The sequence below is a fragment of the Bombus pyrosoma genome, linkage group LG6 (genome assembly GCF_014825855.1).
Source record: "Bombus pyrosoma isolate SC7728 linkage group LG6, ASM1482585v1, whole genome shotgun sequence".
Taxonomy (NCBI): Eukaryota; Metazoa; Arthropoda; class Insecta; order Hymenoptera; family Apidae; genus Bombus; species Bombus pyrosoma.
The window spans coordinates 16,914,333-16,930,034 of record NC_057775.1 but is presented as its reverse complement, the minus strand read 5'-3'; the positions used below and the strand labels follow the sequence as shown (position 1 = coordinate 16,930,034).

Below are 15,702 nucleotides of genomic sequence, written 5' to 3'. Positions count from 1 at the left end.
AGTTTACTTAGTATATATTATATCTTCGTATATAACAGAAATACTTAATTCTATCATATCTTCTAATATGATAGAAACAGTTGATTAAACTTGTTTGACTGTTGATTAAAGCATCTACCTCAATACTTTTGGCGTTTTTTACATTTGTATGTGTTAATTTATTTTTGTACATTTTTCCAACGATTTTCTAGGTATCGCGTAAACAAATAATAAAAGTAGTGTTACGTTGAAGATAAAAATTGAACAGATTCAAGAACAAAATTATCAAAAATGAAGAAGCTACCGGGTGTAAACTGAAGCTATATATACACCTAGTTTACTATGCTCGTGAAACATTAAAATATTACTTCCAAAAGGTATATAATTTATATCCGGAAGCCTGATTATATCTTTTAAAAAAGCTACTCCGCAATGGTGAAATTTAATCGTTTAATATAAGTATCGAGGATGAACGAAATTTACCAGCAGTTATCCCTTTATTAATTAATACATAGGAAAGGTATACGCGTATAATATGCATCTTTAGTATTTTGATCGTAGCTGTTTTACTCTATTCTTTTGACGAGACGAATGCTGCATTTTTTCACGGTACATTTATGGTAGAGGTAGCGCGGTTCTTGCGAAATTAAAAACTTTACGGGCTCGTTCATTTCGGCCTTTTAAGCGGCACGAGAAAAAACTCGTAAAACGCGGACATATTCGAATAGCGTTTTCATCTCGTGCACGATCCCGCGAATTCTCCGTCATAAAATCCCGACGCGATCTTCGAAGTACGTCCAGAAACATTTTATTATTTCCTATTCTCGCGTATTATACCGTTGTATAATTTCACAATTACGAAAAACAGAAAAAAAGGAAAAGAAGAAGAGAGAGAAACGGGATAGCGAGAGGGGTGAAAGAAGGAAAAGAGTAGGAGGACGAAGTACGTTGCACGCGGCTATGCACCCGACACAGCAGTAATTTGTAGTTTTTACGAGAAATTCTATATTTGCTCGAGCTTTTCATTAACCCGCTCGTGTTAACCGAGCTGCGACACGGTAATAAGGGTTGCATGAGCAAAAGGGGTTCAGCAGCCGACTGAGCGCAGCTATGAGTCGGTACAGTGAAGAAGAGAAGGCCACACGGTTAGAAAAAGCGAGGGAAAGAGCGACAAAGTGGGAGAACTTTCTGCTACTAATTAATTATTTCCGTGACAAATACCGGTAAGAGCAAACCTTACATCAAAATGAAAGAAGAAGACAGAATTGGTATACCTACGTACCGTATTTATTAAGAAGCGTCTGGTTTCCACGAACAGAACCTAAAACAATATTCAGAATTAGATTTTTCTAGCTGAATTTCGCTACAAAAATATTTATCGGTAAGACTAATAGTAATTTTCTAGTAAGGCAATACCAATTCGTAACCATTACACAGTCTGAAGTCAAGCGAATGACAAATTCGAACTTGTTAAATGAATAATGCACAATATATACGTATCGTATACTATATCAAGAAATGTATATTACGTATGTAATCACATTATTCACTTGACAATTTGTTTATCTTTTACTTCATTGTTAATTTATGTCAGCAATAATTTTTCAATCTGACAAGTTATTCTTAAACTTACTCAAACTGACTCAAACAGACTTAAATTTCTTTGTCTACTTGCAGCAAACTCTAACTCGGTACTTACTAACTTTTCAAAATGTTTAAATATTCATTCTTTACACTCTTTCGTCATTTTAAACAAGTACTAAGTCTCTGAATAAAAATGACATAGAGTGAAAAACGTTTAAGGTAGAGTCTAAATCATAGACCATGAGGAAGCATAGATACAATACTTTCATTGGAATAGTAAAACTGGCAGCTGTCACAGTTCACACAGAACTGGATGTTGCGTTTTAGGACTTGTAGGATACAAGAACAAAAGTGTAGACAGGATATCTCGAGAACTTAAGTACTCGACTAGATCTTCCAACACCTATTGGTATCTTGTCCGTTGCAGGCACGAGTGGCGCTCGTTTCTCGAGTTACAAAACTTCGCTAGCCAAGGGCCGTGCCTAAAACAATATTGGTGGGGGCACCTAGAGCCGGCACGACCCCTACACATCAGATATTTATTTAAGACCGTCCGACACGGCTGCTTTGCTCTTGTTCACCGTAGAATTCCTGCTTCATATATGTGCAAATACATATACACGACGTGCAGCTCACTGACGAAGGTTACCAAGTAGTTGGGACTAAGTACCCCAAACCCGAAATGTTGACCTAGTTAATAGCTTCGTGTTTGATTTGACTACTGTTGTCCGGATAAGCGGTTCCGTAATGCGAGCCCTGCGCTTTTATTATTATCGGCCATGAAATTCAATACTATTGAAATTATCTTCAATTAGGGATACTGACACACTCCTCTTTCTGCATTTTCCATATTTCTTTTAGTATATAGATCATTGATACATATTGTAGAAACGTAGCAACTTGATTTTACTTCTTATTCCTCTTTTTTTAAATAATAGGACAATTTCTAATTACGTTATTCAAATACATGTCTTAATAATGTTCTGTAAATTAATGTAAATATCACCAGGTATGCTACTTTCATTAATTTGTATTATATAGAAGATTTGTAGTTATTTACAGTTATGATTGATAAAGCTATGTTTTAAAGTATTAAGTTAATTTAACAGAGAATCAAACTTATAGAGAACTAATATAATATTCTTCCTAGCGTACAGAATTTAATTCAGGAATCTTAATGAGGATTCTACGGAATCGCAAGTTAAGCGAAGTTTAGCAAAGGAAATTTGTAACTCATTGTTTCCCGATTCGCCAAAGTATTTGATGCAAATTTATGTTTCTCAAATTAGCGTTCATCTTGAGAAAAGGGGAAATTAATGTGGACGAAATAAACAATGTTGTTTTTCTACCAGTTATAAAGACAAATTGAAATCTAATGGAAAATTCCATAATGGATTCTATCGAGTTCGATTTAGATTCAAATTTTTATATTTCTAATAATCCTATCTACTACAAATAGTACGCACACATACAACGCTTTTTGATTCGAATAACATTTATTTAACGCTTTCTCGATTATCAATCAACGTTCCAACGGAATATATACATATATATAAATAAAATAGAATTTATGAATATTTTACTAACCGATCATACGTTCCGATTCGTTTCGTAGTGTGGGTTGAAAATTGAACAGGACCAAAATCTCCGGGGGGCAGGAAAGCTAAAATCCAGAACTCGGAAGCCAACGAAAGCCATTGATCCTAATGCACAAGGAAGCGATCATTCGCTCTGGCGATCAATGAAGAGAGAAGAAAAAAAGGACTTTTCGCAAGCCGACTTACACGTCTCAGTGACGATGTAACGACTTCACAATTCGTGCCGAGGCCTGTTAATCCTCCACCCGATCGATCGAGCAGGGATTCATGCTGTTTGCCGAAACACCCGCAAACTCTCTTTTTCAATGCTGCATTTTCAGCTGTGCCTCTTTTCGAGTGAAACACACTGTGATATAATTCGACTCATGAATTCCTCTGGTCGGAAGTTTTACACTGTTAATATTAATTTTGAAACAAAATTTATTCTTGGAATTGTGTTGTATGTATTTCGGAATTCATTTCATTTCGTAAACATTTTTCAGAGTTATCGTGTTATCCATAAAAGTTGGTCCATATTATCAATTACGAAAACTAAAATACAAATGGTTATTGATTGTAATAGTACTTTCAATTTATATTGATTTTTGTGTAATTGTATGGACATCATATTATCTTAAATTACCATCTGTGCAAACGATTAAACAGCCTATAGAGCGGTTAACGTGTGTACAAACATTCCGACGTTCTTTTATGCAACATGAAAGGATGTCTCTTACGGTTCTTGGCACTGAAAAGCATCAAATCGTGCCACTTCGCCCTATAGTTATCCCCGTCGTTTAGGGTCAGAAGAATAGAGTCTGTATAAGTTTAAAAATTTATTAACCAATATTTGTACGATTTGTTGAAAACAAAATTATAAAATTTGATTCTTTAAAGTATAAAATATAAAAAATGACAGAATATTTTTTGACGTCGATCTTAATAATTTACAGGATAATTTTACTATCATAATATTTCATAAATCCTTAAACGATTCAAAACGTTTTAATAGATTAAATTTATGGATATGGCAAAAGCATATTTCTACGTTCTGTCTTCATTCAGTTTTCTTTTTCTCCACCCCCGAATAGCGCGATTGCTATTCAGATATTCGAACCGCGGGGCTTTAATAAAAATATTTGCTAAGAAAACAGTTTGCCCGAGGTTCCCGGGAAGCAAGACGAGTTATTCTTATATCCAGATTCGCGGCGTATTCTTCGCTCATGATTTCCATAAATGCAGTAATTCGAAGTAAGACGGTCGTCGGCATTTCCAACTTTTAATGGTTCATATTTAATGGTTCATACGTTTATAGATATAGTAAACATAAAATAAATTCGTAAGAAAATGAATATTGGATTTAATAAATATTTCACTAATTACATAATAAAAGATCTTTATACGGACACTCATATTATAAATTTAAAATGTATATGATCAAATAAGATATACTAATGAAATCTATAATACATTGGGACTTAAACATATATGTTTTCCATATTTGTAACAATACAATCTTCGTTTTTACAAATACTCATTCTTTTCAAACTTTTCCTCAATCTGTATCTATGATGGCGCTTCATAGTATATCCAATATTTTCTAGTTGATACTTATCTGTAGTTATATTGTATGCTTCAATATAATGCTATAAAAAACAACGAATGTCATTAATGATTACTTTATTTTTATGTTACTTTGTTATTCTTATTATTAACAGTACCTTGTCGTCTTCAAAAATACAGAAAATATTGTTGAATTTTGGAGATACACGTCGTATGCAACTAAAAGTATTATTTGCAGCATCTTGACATTTGCATGCCATATCTTTGGAACATAACTGTGAAAATGATAAATTCCGGAAAAATAAAATTTATATCACATACATTTTGCATACAACTGTTCTTATATATCTAATACATACTGTAAGGTTTGGATCATAATCACTTGGACAACCTGAGGATGGAATACCTTTAGATTTTTCTCCTCTATACTCTATTAAGAGAGTTCTATCTTTTGGCAATATCTTTTTTAAAAATGACATTCCATCAGATGGACGTTGTATACCAGCTATTCCTAAAATTGTTGCAAATAAGTCAACACTGCTGACAGGTGCAACAATCTTTGATGGTGTAATTCCAGGACCTCGTATTAATAATGGAACTTTAATATCTGTTTCATATGGTTGGCGTTTATCTATTGGCATACTGAACTGGCCTAAAATAGTATGTACAATCTATTTTAATTCATATCTGATTTATGTTAAAATTTATTTAAATGCAAAATATACTACCAATATGATATCCATTATCTGATGTAAATATAATATAAGTATTATTTAAAAGATTTCCCACTTTTAAAGCTTCATATACATTCTCTACAAGTTCATCAACAGCTAGCAATGTTTCCCATCTCCTTCTATAGATTTCATCTAACTTAGGCAATAAATTATCAGGAAGTGGAGATGGCCCCCTTTGTACTAACCAATGCTTGTCCTATTAAATAATACAGTTTAACATAGTGACATCAAAATTTGTATGAAAAATATTGTATACCATTTGAGTCTGTGTATTGAAATTAGGTGTTCTTTTAGCTATCACATCTTTATATTTATCAATATGCCTCATTGCTGGTATAAAAGGTGCATGAGGTGCAGGCGGTGCTAAAACCATAAGAAATGGTTCACTATTTGGATTATGTGCCTTAATGAAATCTATTGCCAGATCACTCTGTAAGAAGATAATTTTAAATATACTATAAAAGTATGTACATATATACATATGATTTTCCATACTTACAATTACATCAGTAAGATAATCATTTGGTTCACTACCAAATTTTTGTTCAGTTCCATTAATAGATAAGGAATAATTATAATATTTTGAATTTCCAATAAGTCCAACCCACCAATCCCATCCTTCTGGTACATGAGAGGATCCACCTACTATTTTTTCTCCATACTCCATAAAATTTGTTTAATTAAATTAGAAACACTTTATGCTCAACTAATTACAGTTTATAATATTTTGTAGCTATGTACCTGATTTAAATATTTTCCACCATAAAAAGTTCTATAAAGCATTTCTTTTTTCAAGTGTGCTGCAAATGTATTTGGTTCTTGTAGTTTTTGCCATTCGATACTGTTACATCCTCCACTAATTGAATTATTTATTACTAAATGATTATGTTGATATGTTCCAGTTAAAATTGATGCTCTATTTGGGCAACAAATAGGTGAAGCAACAAACTAATTATTAAAAGAAATATTTTATTAATATACTTTAATGTTAAACATGGTCCTAATTAATAATTATTTATTAAGAAATTAAATTTCCATCTTACACAATTTAAAAATGTTGCACCTTTACTCCCAATTAATTCCAGTGTACTTTGCATTGGTGTCTAAAAATAATAATTAATTAGTTCGTATGTTTATTCATTTTGTACTTCTATTTTTTTTCATATTTACCATGCCATCAAGAAATATATCCAAATCATCAGCAATGATTAGTACAATGTTTTCTGCACAGTATGATAAGAATATACAACTTACAAAAATACAAGTTAATAAAATAGTCATTTTCTTTTAAATTCTAAATAATTGAAAATACATAAAAATATAAGATATAAATAGAAATAAGGGTATTCCCCTAAACTTATTTCACACGATTTACAAGAAAAAATAAAATTTTATAAGAAAAACTGTTATAAGAAGTATTATGTAAATTAAATTTATATTCTATGTTATATATCATTTGACATTAAATAATATTAATAATAAATTAAAATTTCTGTAGAATTCAAATGTTAAAACTTGATTAAACTTCACTATAGAATCAAATTCTCCTTAATAATATATACAATTCACGTCAGAGGACACCACTATTCACTGAATTTGTACCTATATGTACTTATGTATGAAAATATTTATTAAGTATTGTATTAAAGAAAAATATTTAAAGATAGAAATTCACTGTACTTAAATTTATAGATTTTATTAGCAAAAAGTTCTTACAATGAATGTTAAATATTAGAATTAAAATGCTCGTAGATGCAATAGCAACTTTCGGTATTACCAACTGTCATTTAGTGTATCTTCAATTTTATATTACATTATATTAAACGAATGAACAATTATTCGTTGTGTGATTTCGTTCTACATAACCAAGAACATTCTAATGGATTTTGTTAAACAAGTAATATGAATGACAAAGTGTATTTAAACTTTTGAGGTTAGTAGAATGAGGTTAGTTTCGAATAGATTGGCAATGTGCTGTGAAATTGTTCATGGTATCTGCTTACAGACTGCATTTACTTGTCGCTCACATGTGTCGGTTGTGTGCTGAAAATATTTTCATCTATTTATTGTGAATATTTATTAACTTATTAATGAAAATGAATATTACAACGAACGAGGGCAATCCGAATACTTTAAAGCTAGTAATTGCAGCTAAAGTAGCACAACATGCTGTTACCGTAAAAACGGTACAGCCAAAAGGTAAGAAATTTAATGTTTCCGCCCCAAGTAATCCGATTTCTGATCATATGATGAAATACCATATGTTTGTTTCACTTGTAGATTGCTTTCATCATTTTAAAATCCATTGACCTTTTACAAATTCTTTAGACAATCTAGAATTCTAATTAGCAGAGTTTAATATATATGTATTTATCATATCATTTATGTTTTAATATCATTATCTTGCTATCCTTGAAATTAGAGTGATAAAATATTTTGATTTCCATTTGGAATAACATCTTACTATTAAAATAGGCATTTTGTTGTTCGATGATTATTCATTCAATAATCATTACATGATACCAGAAAATGGTTTTTGGTATTATAAATCATATATTCAATGAAAGAATATAATTTAAATTGACCACTTTAAATATGAAAAAATATAATTTAAACTGACCGTTTAAACCAGAGGTTTATTGTGATTTTTAAGTCATTTCAGTATATCAGTTAATATAAAGTGAGTTTTCTTATTTTATGTATAGTTGGCGTTTTGAGCCGTTTACCTTCTATTGAACTTTCATCTGGGTTAGTACTATTTAGTACTAATGCAGCAATGCAGCTCATAGTACCTTCTTTATCTCAAGAGTCAAAAATTCTTAATAATAAATGGTTGGAATGGGAAATATCTCAGTTACAGGTAAAGAATAATAAATTAATTATGAATGTTTATGTATATAATAATATGAATTAATGAAATATTATAAACATCATATACTTTACAGCCAGCTATAGCATTTTATGGTAATACAGGGATTTACAAAACCACACAAAAGTCATGTTTATGGTCCTTATTAAGAGAACTTAATAATGCGTTAGAAGACAAACAATACTTAATTAAGGTAATTCATAATAAAATAGCATTAGTGTGATGTTAGTCAAGTTATTGTCACAAGATTAAAATTTTATTGAAATTATTTTAGGATAATAATGACTTATCATTGGCAGATATATGTATTTGGGTAACTCTATGGTCTACAGTAATGGTCACAGAAATTGGAAATGAATTAAGTAAAGAATATTTATCAATTAAAAATTGGATATCCAGTATTGAATTGCTGCCAGTTATACAGGTCTTTTATCATTAATTTTATATTTTATATTGATATTAGTGTCAAAGTTAGTAATATTTGTATATTTGATTGTTCTAGAATTCCATTGAAGAATACAAATTTGAAAGAGGCTCAAAAGCAATTTTCAGTATTCAAGCTGTATCTTGGTTTCCTGTTAATACTAATTCAAATCCTAAACCTTCTAAACCAGCTGATGTAAGTTTGCTATTAATATGTATATACTTTATATTTTTCTACATCTGATGTCAACTATTAGTTGCAGCTTAGTTCAACTAAAGAAAAAGAAGTGGAAGCAGTTAGTCAGGAAGAAATACAAAATATCTCAAGCAATTGGTTTTCTAAATCATATCCTGATGTAAAGAACTTTCCTTATCCTGTGTAAGCTTGAATGTACATATAAATGATTTTATCTTAAAAGAAATAATAAGTACGCAATTAATATAAATTTATCCATAATTTTTAGGTTGCCAAAAAAAGGAGAAAAAAATATTTTAGTAACATCAGCATTACCTTATGTCAACAATGTTCCTCATTTAGGAAATATTATTGGTTGTGTTCTTTCTGCTGATATTTTTGCTCGGTGTGTTTTATAATAAGTAGGTCTTATAATAGTATCACACAAATGTACATATTTTTAAATAACTTTCTTCTTTACAGATATTGTAGACAAAGAAACTATAATACCCTTTTTATTAGGTATGTACCTCCTTTTTCCACATGATATAATATAAAAATTAAATAATCATTCATAATAAAAATGACACAAATTTTTAGTGGTACTGACGAATATGGTACTGCTACAGAAGCTAAAGCTTTGGAAGAGAAAACGACACCCCAAAATATTTGTGATAAATTTTTTGACATACATAATGATGTTTATCGATGGTTTAATATTGGGTTTGACTATTTTGGTCGTACTACTACCCCAGAACAAACAGAGTAGGATGAAACTCGTATTAACTGCTTAATTGAATTAAAATACAATTTATTTAGCTATTAACTAATATAATATTTTATATTTCAGAATTGTACAATCATTTTTCTTAAAAATTAAATCAGAAGGATATGTATTAAGTGAAACTGTAGACCAGCTTCTGTGTGAGTCCTGTGATAGGTTCTTGGCCGATAGATTTGTAGAAGGAACTTGTCCAAGATGTAAATATGAAGATGCACGTGGCGATCAGTGTGATGGATGCGGTCATTTAGTGAATGCAACGGATCTTGTATCTCCGCGATGTAAAGTATGTAGTAATAGACCTATTGTTAAAAAGTCGCAACAATTCTTCTTAGATTTACCGAAGGTAAGAATTTCTTTATGATATCTATGACATTATTTATTATAAGTGTGTCATATTTCAATAAAGAAAATATCACTTTGCAGTTAGAAAACAAGTTAAAAGAGTGGTCCTCAACAGTAGAAAAGGGATGGTCAAGCGTCGCAAAAGTGGTTGCAAAACCGTGGCTACGTGATGGACTTAAACCACGATGTATAACAAGAGATTTAAAATGGGGAATACCTGTTCCAGTAAAAGGTTTTGAAAATAAAGTATTTTACGTTTGGTTCGACGCTCCTTTTGGTTATATCAGTATTACAAAAAGATATACGAAGGAATACCAACAATGGTGGAAGCCTACAGATGTACAAGTTGATCTGTACCAATTTATGGCAAAGGACAATGTTCCATTCCACGCAATTATGTTCCCTGCTTATTTATTAGCAGCTAATGAAGGTTATACATTGATGAAGCATTTAATGGCAACAGGTATACATTTAATATGTTAAAGACAAAAGAACTATATATTGTTAAGTACTTCTCTATATAAACAATTAATTGTTAATGATTTAACTTGGTTCTAGAATACCTCAATTATGAAGACACAAAGTTTTCTAAATCGAGAGGTATTGGAGTATTTGGAACTGATGCTAGGGATACAGGTATACCGGCTGATGTTTGGCGATTTTATCTTGCATATGTTAGACCCGAAACGCAAGATTCGAATTTTAATTGGGTGGATTTAGCGACTAAAAATAATAGTGAATTATTAAACAATTTTGGAAATTTTGTTAATAGGTATTTGTTTTTTTATGATAAACGGTATGAATTCTGATTTTTATTTCTAGTAGTGTTTTCAAAGACTGCTTTTAATAAATAGGGCTCTAGTATTTGCGGAAAAATACTTTGATTCTAAGATACCGCCAATAGAACTTCAGGAAGATGACTTAATATTACTGGTACTAGCTCAGCGTGAATTATCATCTTATATACATGCTTTGGAACAAGCTAAATTACGTGATGGTTTGAAAAACGTTTTAGCAATTTCAAAACATGGAAATCAATACATGCAATTCCAAGAGCCATGGGTGAAAATTAAAGGAACAGATAACGATAAGTAAGTGCTATGTCCGTTTTAATTACATAATGAGATTATGCCGTTCGTAAGTGTACTGTAGGCCTTTACATGTTTTCATACAAATATTTTGTATATTTAATCCATTAAATCCTTAGTTTTTGTTGCATGCTGTCCCCATTTTATTCTGTTACTTTCGTTTCAATTAGTGGGAATTCATATCATGTAAAATAATTTATTATATTAGAGATTAGAATATCTTTATTTCCTAGGTACCCTTGTTCAGTGAGGATTACATGATTTATGTTGCTGTTACATGACTTAATTTTATGCTGTAAAGTAAGTCCTGTTAACTGACTGTGACTGTTAATCAACTTTGATATATTAAATTATGTTGTACAGGTCTGTTACAGTACTTATGAATAACACTCGCTTAATAGAACTAAGTGGCGTCATTGTTTTTAGTTTAAACATAACATAACTTTGTGCTTTTTTCTATTGTTTATAGAAAAAGAGCTGGAACGATCATCGGTATTTGCTGTAACTTGGCATGTCTTTTATCAGCCCTTTTGGCTCCATTCATGCCATGCACCGCCCGCGAATTAAGATCCCAATTAGGATTGCAAACTAATAACTATGGCTATATACCTGATGTTATCACAAGCATACTTCCCACAGGACACAAAATTGGTAAACCATCTCCGCTATTTAAAAAAATAGAGGATAAAGATGTAGAAACATTAAGAAAAAAGTATGCTGGTAAGCAAGAAACTACAAGTAGCAGTGGACACGGAGATGTAAAATCATTGGATAGTGCAATTGCAGAATTGGTTGGTGAAATTTTTAAGCAATTATGCTAAATTTAATGCAACAGTCACATATGTTATACATTTCTTTATTTTTAGGACAATAAAGTTAAAAAACTAAAGGCCAAGTTCGATAAAAGTGGATGGCCATCCAGTCAAATTCAAATTTTCTCAGCTTTAAAGAAAAAGCTTCCTGATCTCATAAGTGAAAAAAGTAAATCCCCTGAATCGAAAAGTAAAAAACCTGAAACGGTTTTGGTACCTGAACAAAATGGAGATGTTGCAATGGACGTAGCAAGTTTGGAAGCGGCCATCGCTAAACAGGTACAATAAAATATTATATTTATGGTCTTATTAAATGTTCAATTTTTCAATTATTCTTTTTTGTGCAATTGATGTTTCTATTTTTAGGGCGATCTTGTACGTCAATTGAAAGCTAAAGAAGAAAAATCTGTATGGCAACCAGAAGTAGAAAAATTATTGAAACTCAAAAAACAATTAGGAGATCTCACTGGAACAGCTGCAGCTCCGACTGACAAAAAATCGAAGAAAAAGAAATAAGCAAATTGCTAATCAATATGTATACATTTCACATCATTAAAATCTATGGAACTTTCATATAATAAAAAGTCATTATACATTTTTTATTGCAACGTACGCACTTCGGAATAATGCCACATAGTATTTTCATATTTAAGTAATGTAATCCATATAGTTTATTTAATAAAATTAATTTGTACATCGGGCAGAAAATTATAAAATTGTAACTTACATAACTTCTTCGACCAAAGGTGAAGGAATAACATAATTCATTTATTTTCTAATGAAAATTTTTATTTATTAGAAAAATTTTTTTTTGTTAGTTACACGAATAGGTACTTTTGTCTTTACCGTAATTTTAATCCTTGGTACATTTTTCTGATTACGTTTTTTTAATCGACTTCCAGATTTTTTTACTTGTTCCTGTTTTGTGTTTAATTTGCGGAAAACTATATTTTCTATGAAACAAATAACAGCTGATAAAATGATGCCAAAACATAAAACAAGTATAACTGGTATCGCTTCATGAATAGTTACACTAGATACATGATATTTATCTTTGTTGCAATAAGGTTTTCTGTAACTCCAACGTGACACTTCTCGCTTCCGAATCCCCGAAGTGGATATCTTAAGAATACTACAACAACAATTATATAATTACTAAACCGCTTAGAAAAATATATACTACATGTAACTTTTGTGGACTTATTCTTATGAAGTTTTCTTACCCTATTTTTGTTATTTCTTGAAACGGACTATGTCGAGTTGACAATAAACCTAGCGAACAAGGACGAAGTAAATGTACTTCGGTAAGCTGACAAATCATTTGTTTATCAAAATTACGATCTATAAATGGATAAACGTTATCGGGCTCCGCGTGATAAGCAAATCTTAAGTTCTTCATTTTTTTTACACCATCCTCTATCGAAAGAAATCTTTTCTTTTGCGGTATAGTTTCCCAGTGTTTCCTAAAATATTGAACATCTTCCGCAGGAGACTAGAAACATTTTTCCGGTTATGAATAATTAATATTTAATTATTTTAATATATAACTAATATTTAACTCCGTATGATAGAAACGAAATTCCAAACAAAAGTTTGTTTTCAATAGTGTACAAAATTAAAACTCACTTGTAATAAAACACTAAAATATATATCCTTAAACGCTGCAAGACTCATTTTACTTTTTACTAATGAGTACAATGAATCGTTCATTTTATCTAATGGTGCATTCAGCCGGCTGGATACTATTGCTGCTGAGTAATAGTTATATACAAGTAGACCAAAGATCATTGTGTGAAAAAAAGCAACACGACTAGAAGATTGATTGCCAATAAATGGTAATCCTATAATTAAAATATAAGTTCCATTTTTTATTCCATTTTGATAAATAAACATTATTATACGAACAGTGTTATACGATTTATAACAAATTTTTTATTAACAGACCCTGTTGACTTAATGCAGCGACAATTATAAGAATTGTGGACCCATAATCAGAGTAAACAGCATCTTTTTCGAGTTTAAAAATTGTCCACATAGCGAAAATTATGATGATTATTAATAAAAGGATCATGTACCAAACATTTCGTGAGAATGGTCTAAAGATTAGGTTCATGTCCACTTTTGACGAAGGTACAGTAAGAAACATAAAGCAGGTTCTGTAAAACATATTTAAAGAATTATTTTATACTTTCACATACTGCATATTATTGATTAAAAATATCTATAATGCTCAATGTATTTTTTCATAACTTGACTTGAAAAATATATGTATGTATAAAAAGTATAGTCGATTGCTATAGTACCTTACGGGCCAAACTTGCGTAATTACATTTACATAATTGAGTCTTTCGATAGTCAAAATTGATGGAAAATATCCCATGTGATAGATGTCATCGCGAAGGCCAACTATCAATGGTCCAAAATTGCTATCATTTTTGTTCCAATGATCCAGTTTTATCACGTCAAAGCTAAAAATAAGTTATATAATAGACGAAGAAAACCATAATATTGTATAAAATCGTAACATTATATAATCTGAAAATGTTGAAAAATTACGTGAAATTGAATTGATCTCGAACGTGTTCCATGATAGCAAATCCAAATTTAGACCAAATGTCCGTGCGTATAGCATTCTTTTCTCGTAAATATTCTATCAAATCTTGATTCTTAGGTTTAGCTGTTACCTATGTATAAAAGTATCACGAAGGTAAATGAATCTAAACAAATTATTTAAACAATGAATTTTTAAATGTAAATGTTATATTGCTTCAGTTTAATCCTTTAAGGGTTTAATTTATATTAATTTTACAAAATTAATATCTTACTATCTAAGCAATGTAATTTTTTTAGATATATTTATTTCAACTTACAACACCAGCAATCTTGATCTTCATCCTATGATAATTCCATCTTCTGGAAAATTTATTTGACTGCAGAGTAATTTGTAATCCACCGTTCTTAGACCAGGTACCAAGTTCCGTAACATTTAACAAACCACCGCAAGATTTGCAATGATTATATACGTCATATAAAATGTACTCATTATCTCTTGGTATAGCAATCGCGATATCCGTGATGATACTAAATGTACTGTCGTTTAATAAATTGACAGTATGGCTCATATTTTCTCCCACGATCAACCATTGGTGCAAATGATCAAACATGTAATGGGTCGACGTCTAAATAGTAATTTTTGTGTATTAATCTCCAAATGTAAGAAGTGTAACATGATTTAAGCAATATAATACCTCGTAGAAAAGTTTCATTACATCTTTGTCCGCGATTGAGCACTGTAGGTCCAAGAATATACCTAAATTCCAATAAATACTGTGCAAAAATCGGGATATATTGATTGTCGATGCAAATTGATTTATGGACACTCCAATGCCAGCATCATTGAGAAGTTTAACGATCTGATAATCATCTGTATGTAAATATTCATTATCATTAAATAAAAATCTTAAAATGTAATAATATTTAAAACGATACGTTTGAAATATCTTTTATATAATGTTTGCTCTTTTAAAAATACTATTTTATTTTAAAAAATTGAGGAACTTGTTTCACAGAATGAAAACTACCTACTTTCGATCTCTCCGCAGGAAAATCCAGCCACTCTACCAACATTCTTAAAAACAAAATAATCACGAATCACATCCATTTTGCTTGCGTATAGTGCAACGATTAACTGTAAATAAAAGAAATTGTAAAAGTGCATGACACTACTGTTGTTAGCCTTTATTCACGATTGCAAATCGAACGACTACAAGTA

The 15,702-nt window shown here is 30.6% G+C and overlaps 3 protein-coding genes across 5 annotated transcripts; 1 reads left to right on the top strand and 2 right to left on the bottom strand.

Moving 5' to 3' along the window:
- Positions 1–4,476: 4,476 nt before the first annotated feature.
- LOC122568461 (N-acetylglucosamine-6-sulfatase-like) lies at positions 4,477–7,566 on the bottom strand. Of its 2 annotated transcripts, XM_043728210.1 has the most exons (10): positions 7,441–7,566; positions 6,608–6,660; positions 6,481–6,540; positions 6,179–6,385; positions 5,937–6,098; positions 5,694–5,867; positions 5,432–5,633; positions 5,063–5,355; positions 4,862–4,978; positions 4,477–4,786 (listed from the first exon to the last, which is right to left on the bottom strand). In XM_043728210.1, exons 2-10 carry the CDS (start codon positions 6,608–6,610, stop codon positions 4,619–4,621), a joined length of 1,386 nt encoding a protein of 461 aa, XP_043584145.1. In that variant the 5' UTR covers positions 6,611–6,660; positions 7,441–7,566; the 3' UTR covers positions 4,477–4,618. The 2 variants fall into 2 exon arrangements, with proteins under 2 accessions (XP_043584145.1, XP_043584144.1); XM_043728209.1 differs by lacking the exon at positions 7,441–7,566 and having other exon boundaries at positions 6,608–6,888.
- Positions 7,095–13,129, top strand: LOC122568456 (methionine--tRNA ligase, cytoplasmic). Of its 2 annotated transcripts, XM_043728201.1 has the most exons (17): positions 7,095–7,636; positions 8,143–8,297; positions 8,383–8,499; positions 8,581–8,730; positions 8,809–8,925; positions 8,987–9,108; positions 9,194–9,310; positions 9,388–9,426; positions 9,505–9,669; positions 9,755–10,031; positions 10,112–10,493; positions 10,589–10,802; positions 10,885–11,121; positions 11,588–11,909; positions 11,985–12,209; positions 12,297–12,676; positions 12,833–13,129. In XM_043728201.1, the coding sequence occupies exons 1-16, from the start codon at positions 7,528–7,530 to the stop codon at positions 12,444–12,446; spliced, it is 2,898 nt and encodes a 965-aa protein (XP_043584136.1). In that variant the 5' UTR covers positions 7,095–7,527; the 3' UTR covers positions 12,447–12,676; positions 12,833–13,129. The 2 variants fall into 2 exon arrangements, with proteins under 2 accessions (XP_043584136.1, XP_043584137.1); XM_043728202.1 differs by lacking the exons at positions 7,095–7,636; positions 8,143–8,297 and having other exon boundaries at positions 8,412–8,499; positions 8,606–8,730.
- LOC122568459 (ionotropic receptor 75a-like) lies at positions 12,698–15,665 on the bottom strand. The gene is made up of 9 exons (XM_043728206.1): positions 15,516–15,665; positions 15,179–15,354; positions 14,801–15,109; positions 14,487–14,614; positions 14,234–14,398; positions 13,875–14,086; positions 13,557–13,771; positions 13,154–13,422; positions 12,698–13,062 (listed from the first exon to the last, which is right to left on the bottom strand). The coding sequence occupies exons 1-9, from the start codon at positions 15,646–15,648 to the stop codon at positions 12,726–12,728; spliced, it is 1,944 nt and encodes a 647-aa protein (XP_043584141.1). The 5' UTR covers positions 15,649–15,665; the 3' UTR covers positions 12,698–12,725.
- Positions 15,666–15,702: the final 37 nt, after the last annotated feature.

Bases quoted from the DNA above. Each gene is read 5' to 3' on its own strand.
- LOC122568461 (XM_043728209.1), bottom strand. From the start codon at position 6,718: ATGACTATTTTATTAACTTGTATTTTTGTAAGTTGTATATTCTTATCA. The intron at 5,356-5,431 runs GTAGTATATTTT...ATACTATTTTAG, and splicing joins AGATAATGGATATCATATTG to GCCAGTTCAGTATGCCAATA. The intron at 4,787-4,861 runs GTACTGTTAATA...TGTTTTTTATAG, and splicing joins GTATTTTTGAAGACGACAAG to CATTATATTGAAGCATACAA.
- LOC122568456 (XM_043728201.1), top strand. From the start codon at position 7,528: ATGAAAATGAATATTACAACGAACGAGGGCAATCCGAATACTTTAAAG. The intron at 10,032-10,111 runs GTAAGAATTTCT...ATCACTTTGCAG, and splicing joins TCTTCTTAGATTTACCGAAG to TTAGAAAACAAGTTAAAAGA. The intron at 10,494-10,588 runs GTATACATTTAA...ACTTGGTTCTAG, and splicing joins GAAGCATTTAATGGCAACAG to AATACCTCAATTATGAAGAC.
- LOC122568459 (XM_043728206.1), bottom strand. From the start codon at position 15,648: ATGCACTTTTACAATTTCTTTTATTTACAGTTAATCGTTGCACTATAC. The intron at 14,615-14,800 runs GTAAGTTGAAAT...TTTTATACATAG, and splicing joins AGATCAAGATTGCTGGTGTT to GTAACAGCTAAACCTAAGAA. The intron at 14,399-14,486 runs GTAATTTTTCAA...ACTTATTTTTAG, and splicing joins CGAGATCAATTCAATTTCAC to CTTTGACGTGATAAAACTGG.